The sequence below is a fragment of the Stenella coeruleoalba genome, assembly GCF_951394435.1.
Source record: "Stenella coeruleoalba genome assembly, chromosome: 3".
NCBI lineage: Eukaryota > Metazoa > Chordata > Mammalia > Artiodactyla > Delphinidae > Stenella > Stenella coeruleoalba.
The window spans coordinates 76,988,822-77,009,569 of record NC_137148.1 but is presented as its reverse complement, the minus strand read 5'-3'; the positions used below and the strand labels follow the sequence as shown (position 1 = coordinate 77,009,569).

Below are 20,748 nucleotides of genomic sequence, written 5' to 3'. Positions count from 1 at the left end.
TAGGATTGTATCAAACAAACAGCCCCTCTGGCCAGGCCTTGGGAACCCAGCATGGACAGAACTACTATTCAGTAAAGCTCCTGCCCCATTAAGCTGTTTTCACCCAAGCCAACAGCGCTTTAGAGACTGCTTTTACTTATCCATTGTTTCTAATTGCTAGTATTGTCCCTAATGCAGTTGTTCCACCTTGTATGTCATTACCAATTCTTCCCCCTCTTTAACCAATGGGCATAGAGTTGGAAGCTTTAGTAGTGATGTATGAGATTTCACCTCAGAAATCATAAAGCGAGGGTCTAATACAGTTTCATTCTAATCTCTCTTTCTTCAGCAAGGAATGGTTACCAGGTATTGTCAGTGACCAGCCATGTACTGTTGGCTTCACACATCCATATAGTATTCAGGTCACTACAGCCCACAGTATTTTCTAGAAATAGCCACTTGCCAAACACTTGTCATTGTTAAGTTTGAGCAGAAAGTGTGTTAATTATGTGAATGGCACTGGCCTGTGCAGAAATGGTGTGAATGCCTGCTTTTAGCACTTTCCATTCCTCTAACTCACCTTGTAGTCTCAGCACCACAGAGGAGAGATCTGCTTGTCTGGCCCTCTTAGACTGTGTGGTTGGTTGGTTGGTTGATTGGTTTTGTTTTTGCTTTTTGACTCCTAGAGTATGTTATATCTGTTGAAAAGGAATATCACTCATGAATGCCCTGGTGAATGTTGACCCCAAATTATGCCTGACTCTCCTCTTTGTGGCTTCTGAATCTGTGAAATTAAGCTAATGACTGAGCTCAGCCAACAGTGTGTCCTTAGTGAGATAGACAGGTATTTTTCACATTTCACATATTCGTTGTATTCCTATCTGCCAACGAAATGACATACAATATGTAGGTTTAAGTTCTGTAAGTAGCACAGGTGAGTATGGAGATTACTTTATTTCCACTTAACATCAAATGCCTACAACCTTAAAATTTCCAGTGTGTTGCTATGGTGTGTGTCACTAATTATTATCCATGTGTATAGCTAAGTGGCCAAAATAGTTTTATAATACATATTTATTCCAATAAGTGCTTCTGTCAGAAAGTTCTGAATCTACATTTTAGGCCATTTATTCAGAATGCTTTCTGTTTGCATATCTTTTTAAAGTGAAAACTGAAATATGAAGTCTTTATTCCTTCCAGAATGAAGAGGTACCTAAATCAGAGTTGTGGAAATTGAGATGCTCACTATATTATCACCCGCAAATGTGTAACAATGTCATTTCTACTGGACTTTAGGGAAAAGAGTGCAAATTCGGAAAGCACCTCAAGCTGTTTCAGATGCAGTGCCTGAGAGGAAAAGATCAACCCCCATGAACCCTGCAAATACCATTCGAAAGACACATAGCAGCAGCAGTGTTTCCCAGCGGCCATATCGGGACAGGGTGATTCACTTACTGGCACTGAAGGCCTATAAGAAACCTGAGCTGCTAGCTCGACTGCAGAAAGACGGTGTCAATCAGAAAGACAAGAACTCCCTCGGAGCAATTCTGCAACAGGTGAGGACGGCTGGAGAGAGTTCCTTCTGCTTACCTTCTTGTTGGGGAGTTCATTTAAGAAGGCTTGTTGCCGTTATTGTTGTTATCATTATTACTGAGGTAGAGAAATTTCAGGATTGTTTTGATCAATGGTATATGAATATTAAGTTAAATCATCCTGACTTAAACATTTAATTAAAAACTAATTGAAATGTAGACATTTATACTAGGTTTTATAAGTTAGAGCCTTCTGAATTATCAAGTTTCGAGTCATTATCTTCATTTGGGTTAAACAAACTTTGCCCTGAAATTCCATTAAAAAAAAGTAAATGAAGTTTTGGTTATCTGCTTTTAGTCTTGAATCCGCTCAACTATTGCCATAATTTTTATTGGTTTATGTAGGTGAAATTATACAATGTGTTTTTATCAGTCTTTGGTCGGTATAAGCTAGACTATTTTTACCTGCTAAATAGTTTTGGATGTGTCTTGCCCTGCATGCTGTTTTCGCCTGTAATACTCTGCCTTTTTCAACCATTGGGTATGCTGAAATCAGTCACCTGTCTTCATTAAAGGATATGAATATGTAAAGTATTAGCACTGATCAGTTACCGTATAATCACAAGCTTAAGTATAAAAGTAAGTAATTTTGTTAAAATCAACAGTTCATCAGACTGTAGCTTCCTGTATTTTTTAGAACGACTTTGTGTCATAAATGTTGATTAGTATTCAAGTCCACCAGAAATGGAAGTCTGCTTTCTTTATTTTTTTCTAAAGTAGTAACATTTCCAAAGTTGTTCTTAAATTTTGTCATTAAAAAATAAAATAAAATAAACCTGCAGGTTTTCATGTATTATTCAAAGAATAACATTTTTAAGTCCTTTTCATCTGTTTTCTCTTATATTCAAGACATGATACCAAATGTCATGAAAGAGTAAAACCATAATCTCCAGTTCTGGGTTAACCAATCCCCAAGGTATCTTTGGCAATTTCAGGGATCTTATTAAGTCATTTGAGCACTATTTGGAAACACTTAATTTAAACCCATGTGTCACATAGCAGTTTTAAGAGCTCAAGAGACAGGATGAAAGAATGAATGAGGATGAGGGTATAGGTGTGTGTGTGTGTGTTCAGTTTTTTATTTGGGGAAGCGGGGAGGTTCAGGTTATAAGTCAAAATATTTGGTGACTGAATCTCCAGAAAGGTTGTAAATTACCTCCTAGGTTAGAGGATGAGAGGGCAAAATGATGGCAGAGGCAGTTCACCCAGAGGCTGCTACTGATGTATGTCAGTAGTCATGTGATCATGAATATGTGTATAGATATAATTTTTAAATGTAGGTATACTTAATTCCTGAGCAAGTGGGATATGTGTATCATTACTATTGTTTATTTGATAGAATCTAGAGCATAGTCTCATCCTAGCTCCATGTTAGAATCCCTTAGAGAACTTTTTTAAAATGCCAGTTCCTGGATTTCGCCCCAGACCAACTAAATGGAGCAACTGAATGGATATTGAGCCATTGACTGAGATGGGGAGGGATGGAAAAGGAACAAGAGTATGCAGAGGAATCAGGAATCCTGTCTTACATACATACTATTTGGACGATGTCTATTAGACATATCCAAATGGAGATGGATATTCAGTAGGTAGTTATATATATATAAGAGTCTGGTGTCCAGAGGACAGTTGAAGCTAGAGTTATAACTTAGGAGCTAGCAGAATATAGATTGTAAGATGGTTGTATTTATTCCACTTCGAGAAATCTGGTTGTATCTCATGTTAATTTATTTGCAAATTTGAATTTTAAGATAAACCTATCATTTTCTACTGTATATCAACATTAATGTTAGTATTCAGCTGAGCTGTGGGAAAAGCATAAACTATCATATTATATTTTATAGTACTTTTAGAAGACACAGAAAGAAGTGAAGTTATTAAAAAAGACCATTCCAGTAGGGAATGAAAAGAATATCTTTCTGCCAGCATTGAAAATGACTCGTGGTTCGGCCCCTGAATCCATACATTCATGTTGTTAATGGAGCCTGAGCCTGGATACACAAAGAACCGTAGTTAAGGGATAAGAAAAGATTACACTTGCAAATAATAACAGTAATGTGGGGGTTATTTTCGTTTCTGTTTCCGTTTATTGGTTTGGGGGAATTTCAAGGACTTTGAAAGAGTGGTTCTTCAGGAGAACTGGCAGCTATAACGAGCAAGCTTAGCAAGCCAAGAAGATGACAGACAAGATTATCAGAATTGATACTGTTTATGGAGATAATTTCTGTTGATTACTGGATAGGAAAGTTTGTAAACCAACATATGGGCACTGTTTGGTTTCTACTTAATACAAGTGATCAAGGACTTGTAACTCAGAAGTAATGGAATTAATAGCCAGAAATAAATAATGAAGATGTTAAGAAAACTGTTTTGGATTCCTTTGACTAGAAAAAAAAATGATTAAAAGAAAAAATCTTCCTCCACTTTTTGCATAATGTAGGATTACTATTTAACAAATGCAGTGGCCATCCAGGAAAAAAATATTTAACTATGTATATAAAGTTTTATTTAATTCCCCAAATGAAGTCAAAAAGCATTTATTGAGATCTGGCATATGCAAAGCTAGCAGTCCCTTGGAGCCATTTGATATAGTTATTTTCAGTATAAATCCAAAAGGTTGCCTGTTTTAGGTTAAGAAATAGCAAAAAGAACTAATGCTCTCTTTTCACACCATGTACCAGGTAGCCAATCTGAATCCTAAGGACCTCTCATACACCTTAAAGGATTATGTTTTTAAAGAGCTCCAAAGAGATTGGCCTGGATATAATGAAATAGACAGACGGTCATTAGAGTCAGTGCTCTCGAGGTACGTTCTTATTTTTTTTTCCTTTAAAAATTATGCAAATAAGTAATTATTATAGTCATTGTTATTTTAGTATTGAGATGGGAAAAACGAAGCAAGGGTAGGCTTTCTATCATGAACATTTGAAAATTGTCCCCCTAACTGGAACATGTGTGTCCTTTCCAGAAAACTAAATCCATCTCAGAATGCTGCCAGCACCAGCCGTTCAGAATCTCCTGTATGTTCTAGTAGAGACGCTGCATCTTCTCCTCAGGTATTGCATAAAATTATATAATCATAGCCCTGAAATGGACTTTAGGGGACACCTTGTTCAGGTTTTCTGATTTATACGTGAGAGAAATGAGACCCAGAAAAGCCGCACAGCTTCCCTACCCAAAGTTCACGGCAGAGCTTACTCTAGAATTCAGGTCCCAGCTCCCAGCCCAGAACTCTTTTTCACCATATAACACTACATTAAGTCAAGGTACTTAATGTCTACTCTGATTTTCAATCCTTGAAGTTCACGTTTTGTTGCAAGATTATCTACTTTTCCATTTGATCACTAACTTATCCAGTCCCATATCCAGTCTTAGATTATATAGAAAATAGAAGATATTTAAATTTATCTGAAGCACGTTCTTGGGGAAAAATGTTTTTAAAATAAGCAAATAAAAAACTCTGCTATTTCCATATGTTTTCTTAAAGTACTTTTTGATTAGATCCCAATCAGAATATTCCAGTGCGACTCCATTCCAGCTTAGAGTTTCCCCCCAAAGATTCAGTTGGAAAAAGATGGGGAGATCCTGGGCGACATAAGAGGTCAAGCCCACCTGGTTCTCAGACAGCCTTGAACTCTCTCAGGTCTTTGAGACTGGCAGTGAGACAAACTGCTCTACCCCAGTGCTGTTGACAGAGTGCTCCTTTCTCTGGACTCCCCTCCCAAGGCTTAGGGAGACAGGACAGATGTGTTGAGAACAGTAAGCGTGCCCTGGGCAAAAGGCTATTCACGTGTCAGAAAATGTTAGAAACCTATTGTGAGGAACAGAGGAGGAACAAAATAAAAGCAATTCTTTCCTTGCATGTATGTTGTCTACAGAAGCCTCAAATGCCAACTACTGTAAAGCTACTTATACTCTGATCTAATTATGTACTAGGTGTGAGATCAGTGGCCCTAAATTCAACACAGAATAAATTAATGTGATGATTAACTATTATTTTCTTTCAAGCTGAAGTTTTAGCCACAGTATTACATTGGATGTATGCTTTGTACTTTTCAAATATCTGACTTTCCTTTTTATTTTAAATACTGTTATTGTTGTTGCTGGATTGGGCTAATATTAGCATGATTTTTGAAATTTTTTGAAATAGTAACTCCATATAATTTTTATGGACTAGTTATTCAGACTTATCTTCCAATTCAGTGAAAAGATATATTTAAGGGAGAAAAAATTGGATGGCATTTCAGCAATGATAGAGATATGTAGAGAAATTATTCTGAATGTGCTGGTTGTTGCCATCTTAAGACAGCCAAAATATGTATAACTGGAGCATGTTAGCACGTTCGAAGAGATCAAGTAAGTGTAGGCTTATTGCCCTGTACTTAACCCTTGTTGGTTCTGACAACCAATAATGTTAAAAATTGCTTCTTCCTCTCACTGAATATAACTAGGTCAGCTGTGGCCAGCAGAGGAAGGAGGCCACCTCTATTTAATATACTCCTGAGTGGTATAATCCACATAAATTGGCCTAGTGTCTCAAGGAACTTAGGGTGGAGCTGTATGATCAGAAAGTATAAGTACTTCAAGAAACATATTTGCCAGATTCTGCTTTTTTACATTAGACATGAAAATTTATTGTAGATTGTTTGTGCTTAAGCTTGGAGGATGGTTAACACAGTGCTGGTAATGAATTTAAACTGGTTATAAATTTAAGTATGAATAAAATTACTCAGTTGTTCTTCTAGTAACGAGTGACACATGTATTGAATTTTAGTGCAAACTGGCTCATCTGTTTTCCCTGTTCCCCCCCCACCCCAGAAACGGCTTTTAGATTCAGATTTCATTGATCCTTTAATGAATAAAAAAGCTCGAATATCTCACCTGACAAATAGAGTGCCGCCAACATTAAATGGTCATTTGAATCCCACCAGTGAAAAATCTGCTGCAGGCCCCCCGCTGCCCCCTGCAGCCGCTGCCATCCCCACGCCTCCACCGCTGCCTTCAACCCACCTGCCTGTCTCCAATCCTCCTCAGACTGTAAATTCTCACTCCAATTCCCCTAGCACTCCAGAAGGCCGGGGGACTCAAGACCTACCTGTTGACAGTTTTAGTCAAAACGGTAGTATCTATGAGGACCAGCAAGACAAATATACCTCTAGGACTTCTCTGGAAACCTTACCACCTGGTTCAGTTCTACTAAAATGTCCAAAGCTTATGGAAGAAAACCATTCGTCTCACAAAAAGTCCAAGAAGAAGTCTAAAAGACACAAGGAAAAGGACCAAATAAAAAAGCACGACATTGAGATGATTGAGGAAAAGGAAGAGGACCTTAAAAGAGAAGAGGAAATTGCCAAGCTGAACAACTCCAGTCCGGATTCCAATGAAGGTATTTTGCATTTGTAAAAACCAACTACATGGGTTAAATGAATGGGAAGAGCAGACTATCCTGAGTATGAGATTATGCTGCTTATAATTAGTAATGCTGTTTTATCAAATGACCTTCCGTTTAGTTATTAATCTTAGTATTGTCCTTTTGAGCAAATATTTTTCTTGCATTTTACAGCAGTCATTTTCTGTCTCTTTTTAGCCAACTATTAAACATAGTTTCTATGTTTCTTAAGATGGTGACATTTGAAAATGACCCTGTCATCCTCCAAAGACCCCCTTTTAGAAGGTGAACTTTGTTGTGCTTTTCCAGAGCTGTCACAGTATTGTGCAACCTCAACATGACCTATTATATGCCATTCTTGAACTGATTTAACCAGACACACAATTAGCAATAAAAGTACTCAGGTCCTTCTTTACCAAGAAGCAGGGTCAACCCTGCTTTAATTAATAATAGCACAGGGGAAATGTCAAATTCTTTATAAAACAGGCGAGGTAAAATTATATATGCAGATCCATAACATCATCTTCATTCAGAGTGAAAGCAATTTGTCTTCTGCAAGGCTGTTGGTGATTAGCTTGATCGATCTTGGGTTTTTTGTTTTTTTTTTTTCAATTTTGAGAACACTGTTTTAGTTAGCAAACATCAACCATTATTAATAAATTTAACCATTTCAAGCTTTTGGAAGCTTTCAAAGCCAAATATCTAGAGACCCAAAGAAGCCTAAAATAATGCTTTACCTCTAAAGAAAAGCTAATCAGTAGAAAGACTGCTTACCTGAGGGTAGTGATCTTTAAAACCTAATGACACAATTAGATTTCTCTTATTTTATATATATAGAACTTAATGTCTTGCATACCAACATACAGAAGATTCAAAACCATCATTTAGGACTGCTGCCCATTTTAAACCCAGCATAACTAAGGTAAAATTTCCCAGGAAAATACAACTTCAGAAAAAGTACCTTAATGATTAGACTTTAAGGAATTTTATCTTTCTGTAATTTGCCCACAGTACTGAAAGTCTGTAATCCTTAGATTTAACTGACCATTTTTACCATAGGAGAGAAGCTTTGATTATGGAATAGTATGATGCAGTACCTTTATTGACCTGGATTGAGGATATTGCTTGTCAAAGCATATCTGTTGAAATATGTAGATCAGAATGGTAGTATATAGTGGCCCAAGAGGTAGGTGTAAGCTTTTTCCCTCAAACACTATCGTACTTGAATTTGCCAGATCAGGAAGAGAAAAAGAGATACTAAAACTTCATGTTCAGAGTTAGTAAGCCAGATTCCTGGGTATGCCCCACTCTCCACACTTCCCACCATCAGATGGTAATCCTGAGTCAGAGACTGGATCCCAGAATGTTGAGCACTATAGCAGAGTTCGAGTTTTCTCAGAGCTGGAAACCGAGAGAAGCAGGCCTAGTCTCTGAATCCTTCACTGAGGATGTAGTACCTTTCAAAGCCAATCGAGATTATCACAAACTGAGGATAGATTCAGACCTACGTCCTCTGCTCTACTGCAATTTATCTGGTGTCTGTGGCAAAGGAGAAGCCAGGTGATGTGCACTTGATGCCTTTTCCTTTAAGGCTCAGGCTGTTGTAAAAACAAGCTTTTACCTAAGCCTGAATCAAATACACACACACACACACGCACGCACACAAAATAAGCCCACAGAGTCTGCATAATTTGTTTAGTGCGCTTTGTCCTTTAAAATATTAAACCAAGAAATTATTAAATTCTCACTTGTTTTATATTGAACATGTATGTTTTGCTAGCAGGCAGGGTTTGGGTTCGAGTTATTAATTTAATTCTACTTTGAATGATAAAAAATTAACCTCATAAAAAAGTCTAAACATACCCTCTGGAAAATGGTACCTTCGAACAAATGGAATACTGAGGGGTTTTATACACTATCACAGTGCAGTCCTGAGCAACTGGCACTTTATTTTGTCCTCTTAAAAACAAATCTGTGCAGTATTATGAGGGTTAGAGATTAGAGGAGTAAAAATTGGTGTTCACTAATAACTTATTTTAAATTACTTTAAACTGATAGGAAAACTTCCTGCCCAATTCCACTGTCTTCATACAAAAAGAATAGCAGTAAAAATACAGCCATCGAAATAGTCTGCTACCTGACTTCACTATCTTATCTGCCTTGTTTGAATCCTATGAAAAGTAGATGTTGATGTAAAGTTTGTATCTCCCGTTGTCTGGCTGCATCTGCCACCACAATCTTTGAATTGCTGGGCAGATGCCACAACTGTTGTTGAAAGAATAGAAGATTGACCTTGGGTTAAGATGGAATTCCTTTATTGTGCAGACACTGCAGTAGCCAGGGTGCTTTCAATGCCTGGCGTCGGTTCTGCTGGCGCTGGTCATAGGGCCTCTATTGTTCTTGTTCAATTGTATTCCTTGCTCACTATTGCTTATTGAGATGGAAGAATAGAATTTGAGGAAAAGTGTTCCAGATGTTTCTGATCTATTTTAGAATTATAGGCATTTTGTAACCATACCCTTTGGTGAACGCTTGAATTTTTTTTCTCTGTAGGAGTTAAAGAGGATTGCACTGCCTCCACGGAAGCTTCTTCAACAGTTGAACTCCCAGATTATTTGATGTAAGTTCAGATGTCTGCTGATGGGAGAGAACTATTTAATTTTAGAAAGTTTGCAAATTCTTTTCTCATAATTTGCAAATCAGAAAAGTAGGAAGTTCCAGAAATAGAGTCCTGGAGCCACCCCTGCAACTGAAAGGCTGCCATTAAGCCTGCTCGTCCCCAGTCCACCCGTGTTGGCTTGAGCAGGTTGTGCCTTTCCCTGCTGTGAGCTCCGCTCGGTGGTCTTTAAGTATAGAGAAGCCTGTCCTTTGTTCCGGGGCCAGGCCAAGCGTTTGATTATGGAAGATTTCAGGGATCTGACTCTTCAAAGTCAAACAGTTTATCAATGCACAGTCATTCACTTGGGCCCCCCAAAGGGACAGTTTATTAGTGATAAAGTACTTAAACCTCTGCAGTTAACACAAGTAGAGACAGATGGATTTTTATTTAAATAAAGCTTTGCCATCGAATTAACTTTAAGAGGAGCAGTAAAATTTGATCATTTCACTTTAATACCGGTTATAGTATTTTTCTTGTTATGACAACAAGTTGCTCAGTGCTAAGCTGGGGACTTTTTTGTAACTGGTTATCACAGAAATTATAACTTGGACACATAATTCTAGCTTTTTTACAGACTCAGAGGCTTCTGTAAGAAGAAAATAATTAAGTTGCAAAAGCCTGGAAAAATGGAGAGTGAAAGAGCAAACAGATTTGCCTACCAATAGCTTTGAAAATGAACAAATATACAAATAGCTTAAATGTAGACTGGAAATGGAATCTGGGCTGTATGAACATTTTTTTCTCTATCAGTAGCATCTCATGGTGGACAAAGTTAAACTATGAAGTTTAGCACTCCATGTCCCATGAAATGTTCATTTCCAGAGTAGAGAACATTTTATACTAAAAGTGTGTTACTTTTGCTTAACAGTAGTGGTGAAAGCTATACTTATTGGGGAATGATATAGCATGAAACCGTAATGCTGGTTATCATCTCTTAACTAAAAGGAACCCAAGAAATCATGCTGAGTACTCTTTCATCTGAGGTGGTGTATGGTTTTAGAGTTCTGTCGGGGAGCTTGGAAAAGCTGCTGCCACTACGTTGGCCCCGGAAGGGCTGGATGGGGGACAGTGCCTGGCTCCACTGACGTGGGCATTCACCTCTCCAAATGCGTTTCCTTAAAAGTCTTGTGAAAGTTGGCCCCCTCAAATAACAGCTGCAGTACTGTGCTCTCATTCTCTTATGACGGAATTTGAATTTCTCTTTTTTGTAATAGTGCTGTATACTTGTTACATAGGACAAAATCATGTGGGGAGACTGAAAAATGATTCTAACCTTCCCCCCACGGATTCAGTGTTGCCGTGTTTTGTCAACTTAAGCAGTTAATTCTTTATTTAATAACTTGTTTTTAACGTACTGATCTACGGATGGTTGCTGCATCTGCCTCAGTGCATTTCTGTATGTTTGTCATTTTCTAGCTCTTTTAAAATCATGAAAGTACATAACCTATGTGATTGTTTGCTTAAGAGCAATTTATTTTAACAAAAGCTATCTTATATAAACATTGCAAATTTTCTTAAAATGATGAGAAAGCATGAATTTTCAGAAAAATCACTAAAAATACAGAACTTAAACTTGTTTCTTAAGAAAACCAAAAGGACATACTATAAAACCTTTAATGATCAACCTCTGAATAATTCATACTTAACCACAGTATTCCTAATTTTTATATAATAAGAATACTTCTGTTACTTGTGGTTGTGAATTATCCAAAGTATTTAACATTTTATTCCATCACTACATTAAGAGCCAGCTGTAGAACCATAACAATTTTTATTAAAAATAGTGACATGCTTTTCATTCAAATGCCAGTATAACCAAATAATCTTCTATAACAGCAACACAACTGTTGGCCAGTTTGGTACTTTTCCCTAAGAGAATTATTAAATAAAATATGGAGGGTATGGCCTCAGGTGTGATTTTGAGAAAGTGGGATAAATATTTTATATAACAAATTGAACCTGAGTTTCACGATCAGTTTAGCCATTTTGCTTATGTATGCTTATCCCCAGGAACCTCTTTCTCCGACCCCCCCACCCCCCACCCTGGGCTCTCTCTGGTCTGCAGTCAGGACAGCCCGTGTCTAGAGAGGCCTGTTTCACTGCTTGGCTGGTGGTTTTCCTTTTATAGCAAGGACACTAGCAGGGCAGCTTTAAATCAGCATACTACCACTGTCTCAGTTACACTTAGAAAATTAAACCTCCACACTGTCTAACTCAGCATGAATAAAAATATTAATGAGGACATTAAGGTTGCTCACTGCATCACTTTTCTCACATTTCCAACTAGGCATCTGTGCTACTGCATTTTAAATAAAACTGGTAAGAATGTCTAAAACCATTTTGGAGAGGACTGAACTCCCAAAGTTTTCCACAATGAAGAGTATGTGTATACCCACTGGAGCACCCTGAAGCTCCTGCCACCTGCCTGAAATTGCTTTGAAATCTCCATTTTTATCTCAAAAAGTGAAGGGAATTTTGCATTCCATGACAGGAGCACAGAGTACAAAAAGACCCAGGCCCAGAGCCACAAACAAATAATATTAACTTTGATATTAAAATGCTGTTTTGACTTACCACCACTGAATAAACTGACACTCTGGGAAGGTGGCCTTCATTCACTAGGTCCCGAGAGATACTCACACCCTGAAGTAAAACATTTGTGGCCTTTTTATTAAGAAAATAAACTAATACTATAAAACTGGCTTTCTGTTACACAGAGTATGACATTAAGTGTTTGAAAAGAACTAGAGAAATATACCTTTTTTTCCCCTTTTTTATTTTTTCTGGTCTCTCATTTTTAAAAAAATGATAAAACAAAGCAGCAGGTCTACAAAGAGCTTTGACTTCAGCACTTAGTGACTGTGACATTCTCCCGGTTTCACATTACCCCTCCAATCCTTCTGTCCCCATGTGACTCGTAACAGATGGGTTGGCCTCTGCCGCTAGCATGGTAGTAAATTATTTGGGGTAGAGAAAGGTTTAGGAAGCTACATGTGTGTAAGTGTTGTCTTCTAGTTGCACTTTAATTCCATTTCCACCATGGTTTTTTTCACATTTATTCTTCTTCACTGAAGTTCTTAAACTCTCCTGTGGGATAATTTTACCAGGAAGGTCTTTGAAGGAGTGACAAGGCAGCAAGCAGTGGCAGAGCGGCATTCAGTCTAGGGAAACACGCATAGATATAGTTTCTAAATATTTGGTTTAAATCTCAGGCTTCTGCATCATGTTTATTCTGTAGCTCCTCTCCATTTATCGTTTGTCTTTTTTATTAGAAAATATATTGCTATTGTCTCCTATGAGCAACGCCAGAATTACAAGGATGACTTCAATGCTGAGTACGATGAGTATAGGGCCTTGCATGCCAGGATGGAGACGGTGGCTAGAAGATTTATCAAACTGGATGCACAGCGAAAGCGCCTTTCTCCAGGCTCAAAAGAGTATCAGGTAAACACATTTGTTCCTAGATGGACTGACTTCTGTATTTTACCTTCTTTCTTTCTCTGCCCTTCCCATCCTGAGCCACCCTCCTAGCCTTCAGAGCAAGTCCTCTCTCAGACCAGCCTCTCTGCAGCTTCTGGCCTTCATTTAAAATGAGCTAGGAAAATAAATACTGGAAATAGTTCCTGAAAATAAGTAAACATGATGAGCCTATATGTCCTCCAGTGAAAAAACGATATTTTCATACAATATGATATGTATAAAATGTATAATATATACTTACATACTTACTGTAATATAATATATAGTGTATTGAGAAAAATACAGACAACAAAATAGGAAAAACAAAAAGCAAGGTTTGGCATCAAAATATTTGACCGCATTGCCAACTCAACTTAGACTATAGCTCTTACATCTGGTGCTACTTCCCAAAATTACTATTTCGAGTAAATTTTTTAAAAAAATTTTTTTAAACCTCAGTCTGGCATAGAATATAAAGGGGGCTTAATACCACTCAGGCTTGGGGTTTAAGTGAAGAAAAGCATGGTGCTTCCAGCTTCCCGAGACTGCCATTTGTTAACAGGTATTAATCTCTTTTCACTTGCCTACATTAAGTGGTAATATTACTACAGCTGACAAAGAGCAGTAGAAGCCTGACCTGCCTACTGATTGTTCTTAGAGTTCTTAGCCAAAGGATTGATATAATTGGATGTTTCCCTCCTTGTGTATGACAGATAACTTTGTCACACTTCACAGCCGCAAATGGTGCCTCCTTCCTAGCCCACTGTTGTTCTGACAGGAACCTACATGAGAAAATGGGGTGGGTTTTCCCACAATGGGGAAACAGCCTGGGAGCATCCGTGCCCTAGAGATTCATTATGTCTTCTATTAGTGGGCCTTAATCTTTTAAACAAGCTGCCTAGAGTTATAGAAAACTTTGCCAGAGGAGTGAGTGGTTGACAGTGCAAGAGGTCAGTGATATGGTTTTGGGTTTATTTTTTTCTATATAGTTATTTACCTGTATACCATGATTATATTTAAACTAAAATGTAATTCTGAGAATTGCTTAGTGGTTGGGAGCAGGCTCCGAAGCCAGACTGCTTGGATTTGATTCCCAGCTCTACTTGTGTGACCTTGGGCAGGCTACTTAACTTGACTGAAAATTCTCAAAATCCCCATCCATAAAGTGAGGTGATTATAGAGTTGTGCAGAATAACTGTTAGCATTTGGAAACTGCTTAGATCCATAGTACAGGTTATGTAGTACATAAGGGTTAGCTCTCTTCCCCTACCACCCAATTTTCCTCCCGAGAGGCAATCAGTATTACTGGTTTCCATCGTATTCTTTCAGAGGTCTGTTTGACTATAAGATATATATACACAAGCAAATTCACAAATATACCATATGTAATTGAATCTAAGATGTCATCATTTATAAGATCCACCATTGTCTTACGTTCCAGTAAGTTAAGGTATGATACATTATTTATCAGATTTCATTAAAAATTCCTAGGATATAATATTCTATTTCTCCCTTATACACAAATGATACCAAACTTATAAATTGTTCTGTACTTTGCTTTTTTCACTAGACAATGTATATCTTAGAGAATTTTTTTATGTAAGCACATAAAGCACTTTCCCCTTTTTTAATGGCCTCTTAGTACTCCTTTGTATGGATTAATGGACATTTAGATTTTGTTTACTTTCTTTTGCTTTACAAACAGTGCTACAGTGAGTAACCCTGTACATGTGTCATTTCACAATTAAATCTGAAAGAAAAGTATAAGTGCTGAGTCAGTTTTGCATTTGCCATTTTAACGGCAGTTGCCAAATTGCCCTCCTTAAAGACTGTACCAATCTACAGTTCCATCATTAATATTTCCCACACCCTTGCCAATTGTGTGTTATCTGTTTACATTGCAAAGAAAAAAGTTCCCTTCTGATTTCTAATTATTAATTTTCTAGAGTGTTCATGAAGAAGTCTTACAAGAATATCAGAAGATAAAACAGGTAGGTATTATCACTGTTAGTTTTCTGACCTTTAGTTGAGAAGTGTTATGAATTCCACAGTCTTACTCCTCACTCTTTTTTTCATCCACAGTCTAGTCCCAATTACCATGAAGAAAAATACAGATGCGAGTATCTTCATAACAAGCTGGCTCACATCAAAAGACTAATAGGTGAATTTGACCAACAGCAAGCAGAGTCATGGCACTAGAGCTCTGCTTGGACCAGAAGATGTGAATAAACTTAAGCTTATTTATTTAAAATTCCAAATGAATTGCTCTCAAATTCTAAAAAATGAAACTTTGCCTGTTGGAAGTTTCAGTATTAGTAAACTTGAGTTACCTTCCCCCCCCGCCCCCCGCCGCATTTTACTTTGTTTCCTTGCATTTTTGAAGCTGCTTTTTTCTGGTCCTTTTTTCCTACTTAAGACTTGTGTTTGTCAATAGAAATAATTTTTTTTGTAGATATTGGGGATCCAGTGTCTGTACTTCAAATCAATTTTTTTCCTTAAAAAACTGTGTTTGTCATTAGAAATGATTTTTTTTAGATATTGGGGATCTAGTGTCCACACTTCAAAGTTATGTGTGTTTAAAAAAAACAGTAATGTACAAGGTGAAATGCTTTTGGATAAACATAAGCCTATTTTCTGACCTTTCTTAATATGAACTCTTTGCCTTAAATGGTAGAACATTTAGAAATTTGCACAAAATACAAAAAAACTTAAAACATTGTTTTGGAGGGTTAAGAAATAGAAAGGTGTGTATGTGTATAGATCTATATACACATGTGTATATATAGTCTGACTTGATCTAGAACAGTAAATCTGCCCTGCAAATTAACCCCCCATTGCAATGGTTGCCTTAAGGTGTTTGCTAGTTGTGTACCTAGTGTGGTTAATCATTAGCTACACTGCTTCCCACTTGATTCGAGCAATGGGAAGCACATTGTGGCCTACCAGCGTCTGAAAGCGTGTGCTCGACCTGTATGTGTGCAGAGGTGGTGTGGATGTGAGCGTGCGTGAAGGAAAAAAGCTGCTACTCTCAGTAGGCCAAACGCTCAGGTGAAACAACTGATGAGTGTTACTGTAGGTTTTTTTTTCCTATCAAATTGCTACTTCTATCGTGGAAGACAAAAGCATTTCCATTTCAACAGTTTGTCAACTTTATTAATGTTGGGCAAAATTGATATGTTATGAAAATGAAACAGATCTATAGTTTGGGGCAAAATTATAAAATTAAACGTGTAGGTAACCTATTTATATACTGCTATAAAGTATTTTTTGAAGAGAGATATGCAAAGAAGCTATTACCTACATGAAATGTATATTTAAAGATTTTTTTTTTTCATCCTGGGTGCCAGGAATATAAAAAAGAGTGGATATATTTAACCATAACATACTGTGATTCATCAAACAGCACAAACTTTCATTTCATGGAGTTTATCTGTTGACGTTGATTTAAACTATCATTTGTTTTATCATGTGGGAACATAAGTTATGTGGTCAAAAATATAAGGATTTTGAACTAATGTTGATTCAAGTTGTGTTGTCTTAGCGTATTGTTTTTCAAAGTGCTGCCAGTTTAAAAGGGAAGCATTATGTTTACAAATATGTTTTGAAATGTTTGCCAAAATTTTGGTGGTATCTTTAATAAAGATGTTTGTCTCCAGCATCCAGAACAATAAAAAAATAAATAACTTTGTTGTGTATCACTGTAAACCAGAAAATGTTGGTGTCCAGAAAACCTGAGAGAGCGTGTAGATGAAACTTACTCTTCGGAGTTCTTCTAAAACATTAACAGGAAAGAGTAGGTAATATAGTAAAAGTATACAAAAGTATACTTTACAAAGACTGAAACAAGACCCTGTGCACTATAACTCTAACATTACCACAGCAATTTGATTTCTACGTAGCATGGACCTCCTGGGGAATTCGATTTTCTTTTAGCATTGAGATCCCTGGTGCTCTTCCTTTTACCTCAGAATTGGTACAATCATTACTAAGCGTTCACTGATATCAAACTTTCCGTTGGAAAAAAAAAAAGCAGTAAAGGAAACTTAATTGGGGATAAATTTGGTCCTCATATCATATGGTAGAGTCTCCTGAGGGATTTGTCTGTAGGTAATGACCTCATCGGTGTCATTTCTTAGACATCATGGCCTTTTAATCAAAGATAGTGTGCTGCTACTTGCTATGAGTGGTGGTTCTCAAAAGCAAGGTGCTTGGACCACTTGCATCACCCAAATTAGAATCTCTGGGGATAGGGCCCACATAGCCCCATTTTCATAAGTATCCTCCAAGTGATTTTGCAAGCTAAAGTGTGAGAACAATTGGCTTGGAAGTAACAATAAACCTTTAGGTCTCTAAATCTCAGAGTCTTGAACTGAAGAGGTTCGGCTATTGGCTTTGGTTTTTAAGCCCCTCCCTGTCAGCAGGTGCAACTCACTTTTCCTCTCTACATCATTTGTGGCACCCTCTCAGTTGTTTCACTGCTAACGCTTATTTTAGAACTTGTTTACAAACAAGGCAAACCTTCCAGTTGGCTAATTGTTAGCCCTTGGAGCTCCTACCCATCTACATCAGCACATCTTCTGGTTTACAAATTGGGTAATAATGGAAGCTGGAGATGCTTCATGAAAATCCAGCATTGCACACCCGTAGACTCGACCACCTACCTATAAAAGCCTTAATTTAGATGTTTGTCGTGTACATTGGGCAGATCCTTGCAAAATGTGTATCTATCATCAGTTGCAAATTTGAGAGTTGTGAATCTCTGCCTCTGCTATTACCTAAGGCTGCATCTCTTTTAAAGATGGGCGTGAGCCTATTAAGATATTTATAATCATTCTTCATCTCCTACTGCAAGATTTTTAGATTCTCTCCAATAATTGCTGCAGGAATGGGTGGCCACTTAGTATCAGTTACTCTGGTAGAATTTATTTAGTTTTTTGTTTTTTGGGGGGTTTTTTGAGAGAAGTAGTAAGTGTAAAATAGCATTGTCAAGATGAGACAATGAGTTGTGTTATTATTTGCTCATCACATTTCATCTTAAGTAATTTGAAGCACTCTTGATGATTTTTACCAACAACCATAAATTAACTCCAGAATGAGCGAGCAGCTGATTTAATACAAACCCAAAATAACATTAACTAGATGTGGTTTTGTTTTATGTGAGGACTTCACTTCCTATCTCGTTGGTTATTTATTTCCCCTGGAATACTTTAGAGGGGTTAACTTTCAACTGTAAGTAGTGATAGATGTTCAGTACTTGCTCTCACAAAAGTAATTGGTGTGGTCAGTTGATATCATAGCTCCATGCATTGATTATAAAAATCCAGTATTAATTTTCCTTCATCTCTGATTGATCTTTTAACCTTAATAGTTTTCTTTTCCCTTAAAATATTTCACCTTATTCTGTAAAACAAATGCATATTTTCATGTTTGAAGCAAGGTGTTGAGATGAGGTTTAGACACAAATGGTCCATCAGTTCCGACACTCTGCTTGGTTGCCTTACCCCTTCCACTAGTGCGTCCTTTGTTTCTGGAACTTGGCTGAAACTCTTCAGCCAGTTCCTTGTCTTTCCAGCCGTGTGAGTGTTGAGTCACATATGAGTGGTTTTTGCCTTTACTACTTTTAAAGTTCTTACTGTTTATTACTTCCTAAGTGTTACTAAATCCTTTTATTCTATACCAGATGGGGAAAAATTATAGCCAGCTTTGAGAGGAATCTTTTGGGAAAAGATATTAACTGACACGACTAAATGAAGGCAACAGAAGATGTTATCAATGTTCTTTGTAACCTGACAACTGAACAAGGCTATGAGACTCATTTCAAAATATTTTGAAGTGTTAAAAATACATACGTATATATCTATGCTGCTTCTCAGTTGTTCTACCCAAACCATGTTAGCAAGGTAAAATGTCACAGAGACTTTTCAGTTAACTGAGCTCAGCAGCTGTGGTGGCCCCTATTGTTCTACACCAATTTCAGTTCAATAAAAATGTTAACTTTGCAATTCTGGTACTCGTTTTTCCTTTGTCTCATTTCAAGGCTCTTAATTTTGTCTTAGAAAAAAACATGCCACAACAAAGTTCTCTCTGATGCCCGAATGTAAATGATCTTCCTGGGACAGAGCTATTACTTGTTGGTGACTCTAGGAAGTGGGAACACAGGGTATTTGCTCCAGGACCCCCTGCTGCCTGTTTTACAAGTGGAGGACATCCCCTCCAAAGGCAGTATCTCCTAGGGGAACAATAATCACAGTTACCATTTATTGAGGGTTTTCTGTGGGTTACACGCTTTGTATGTATTGTCCCATTTCTCCTCAGCACAACCCTGCTATCCTCATTTTATACGCAAGTAAACTGAGGCTTAGAGAAGTTAAGACACTTGCCCATCACACAGCTAGTAAACAGTGGAGACTGGGAAGCCTGACTCCAGTATCTGTTCTTAACCACTTTTCCATACTGCCACTCATATATTGGTACCTATTTAGGGTTAGGGTAACCATCACAAAGTGACAAGTCCAGTAACACCACACAGGGCTAGACTCTTGATTCAACGGAGACTAGAATGTGGGTGTTGGAGTGATACCTAATGGATCATTCTCAGTGAGTTGATTTTGTCAGAAATGATAAATTTGAAGGAATGCCAAAATACTTTTTGAGAAAACGTGTGTGTCCTTTATTTTCAAATGTGTGCTATCTTAACAGTGGGCTATTGGAAGGAGATCGGCGCAGTGCGGGTAGAGAGAAGAAGCAGGGTTACAGTCTTGGAATCACATCATTGTCTCTTCATATTAAAAGGCTGTCTCAGTAAAAGACTCCAGCTCTAAGGGGTATCCAGTGTGAATCAGACATAAGAACATTCTAGTTGGATCCTTAGCATGCAGTCTCTACAAGTTTTCCGAATGACTAATGGAGGAGGAAAGGAAGCGAGCCTCAAGTAAGCGCTAGTATTAAAAACCCAGAATGCTCAGTGCCAGCCATGATTCTGGTTGGGTTTATGAGGAGCCCCAGGAGTGAATGAGGTTCCCAATGTTGCAATTACTTCAGCAGCCCTCCCTCCCCCACTGGACATTTGACATTGTACTTGTCTTTTAACTCAACTTCTTTCCTCAGCTACAGGGTGAAAATATGCCTTCTAACTGGGGTATGGAAGAGGCTCAATTATTGTTTGTAAAGCACTTGGGAGTTCTGAAGACCAGCAATCTGCTGAATGCAACAGGGACAGTTTGTTGGAGCACTATTTTTCTAGGTGAGGATGAGTCTGTTTTGATTGATTACAAAGGGGACAAAGGTTGAGAGAAGCTTAAGTCTTCGAGGTGGAGCGTTTGGGGTTTTATTGATGTAGACCTACACGTACCTGCCCCACTCGTTTTACCTTTCTGAGATTGGGGCCGGAGGCTGGCTGTGGCAATAGGTGGCTCTGATATTTTATGATTGCTTAATTCTCCAGTTGGGGTCAGATGATTCTGCTGTATGATGGTGGAGATGTGTTATTATTTACAACTCCTGCCTGTTTAATTCAGTGTGGTGGCCAGGCTGGTTTGTCTTGCCGTAATTAGATACTTGGGACAATCTGGGCATCTGGAGAAGGATGATAAGAATTCCTTATCTGGTCTGTGAAATACGGGAGAGTGCTTCCTGAAGCCTGAGCCCACATTATCGGCCACCATGTTTGA

At 37.8% G+C, this 20,748-nt stretch overlaps 1 protein-coding gene across 2 annotated transcripts in view; it reads left to right on the top strand.

Annotated features, from left to right (window-relative positions):
• ELL2 (elongation factor for RNA polymerase II 2) overlaps positions 1 to 19,234 on the top strand; it is a 73,756-nt gene extending 54,522 nt beyond the window's left edge. For both annotated transcript variants that reach the window (XM_079917670.1, XM_079917671.1), the window contains 8 exons: positions 1,276 to 1,535; positions 4,253 to 4,377; positions 4,540 to 4,627; positions 6,390 to 6,957; positions 9,514 to 9,580; positions 12,892 to 13,063; positions 15,025 to 15,069; positions 15,161 to 19,234. In XM_079917670.1, the coding sequence (XP_079773796.1) occupies positions 1,276 to 1,535; positions 4,253 to 4,377; positions 4,540 to 4,627; positions 6,390 to 6,957; positions 9,514 to 9,580; positions 12,892 to 13,063; positions 15,025 to 15,069; positions 15,161 to 15,277 (1,442 nt within the window). In that variant the 3' untranslated portion in view covers positions 15,278 to 19,234. The remainder of the gene's footprint in view (positions 1 to 1,275; positions 1,536 to 4,252; positions 4,378 to 4,539; positions 4,628 to 6,389; positions 6,958 to 9,513; positions 9,581 to 12,891; positions 13,064 to 15,024; positions 15,070 to 15,160) is intronic.
• The last annotated feature ends 1,514 nt before the right edge of the window (positions 19,235 to 20,748 follow it).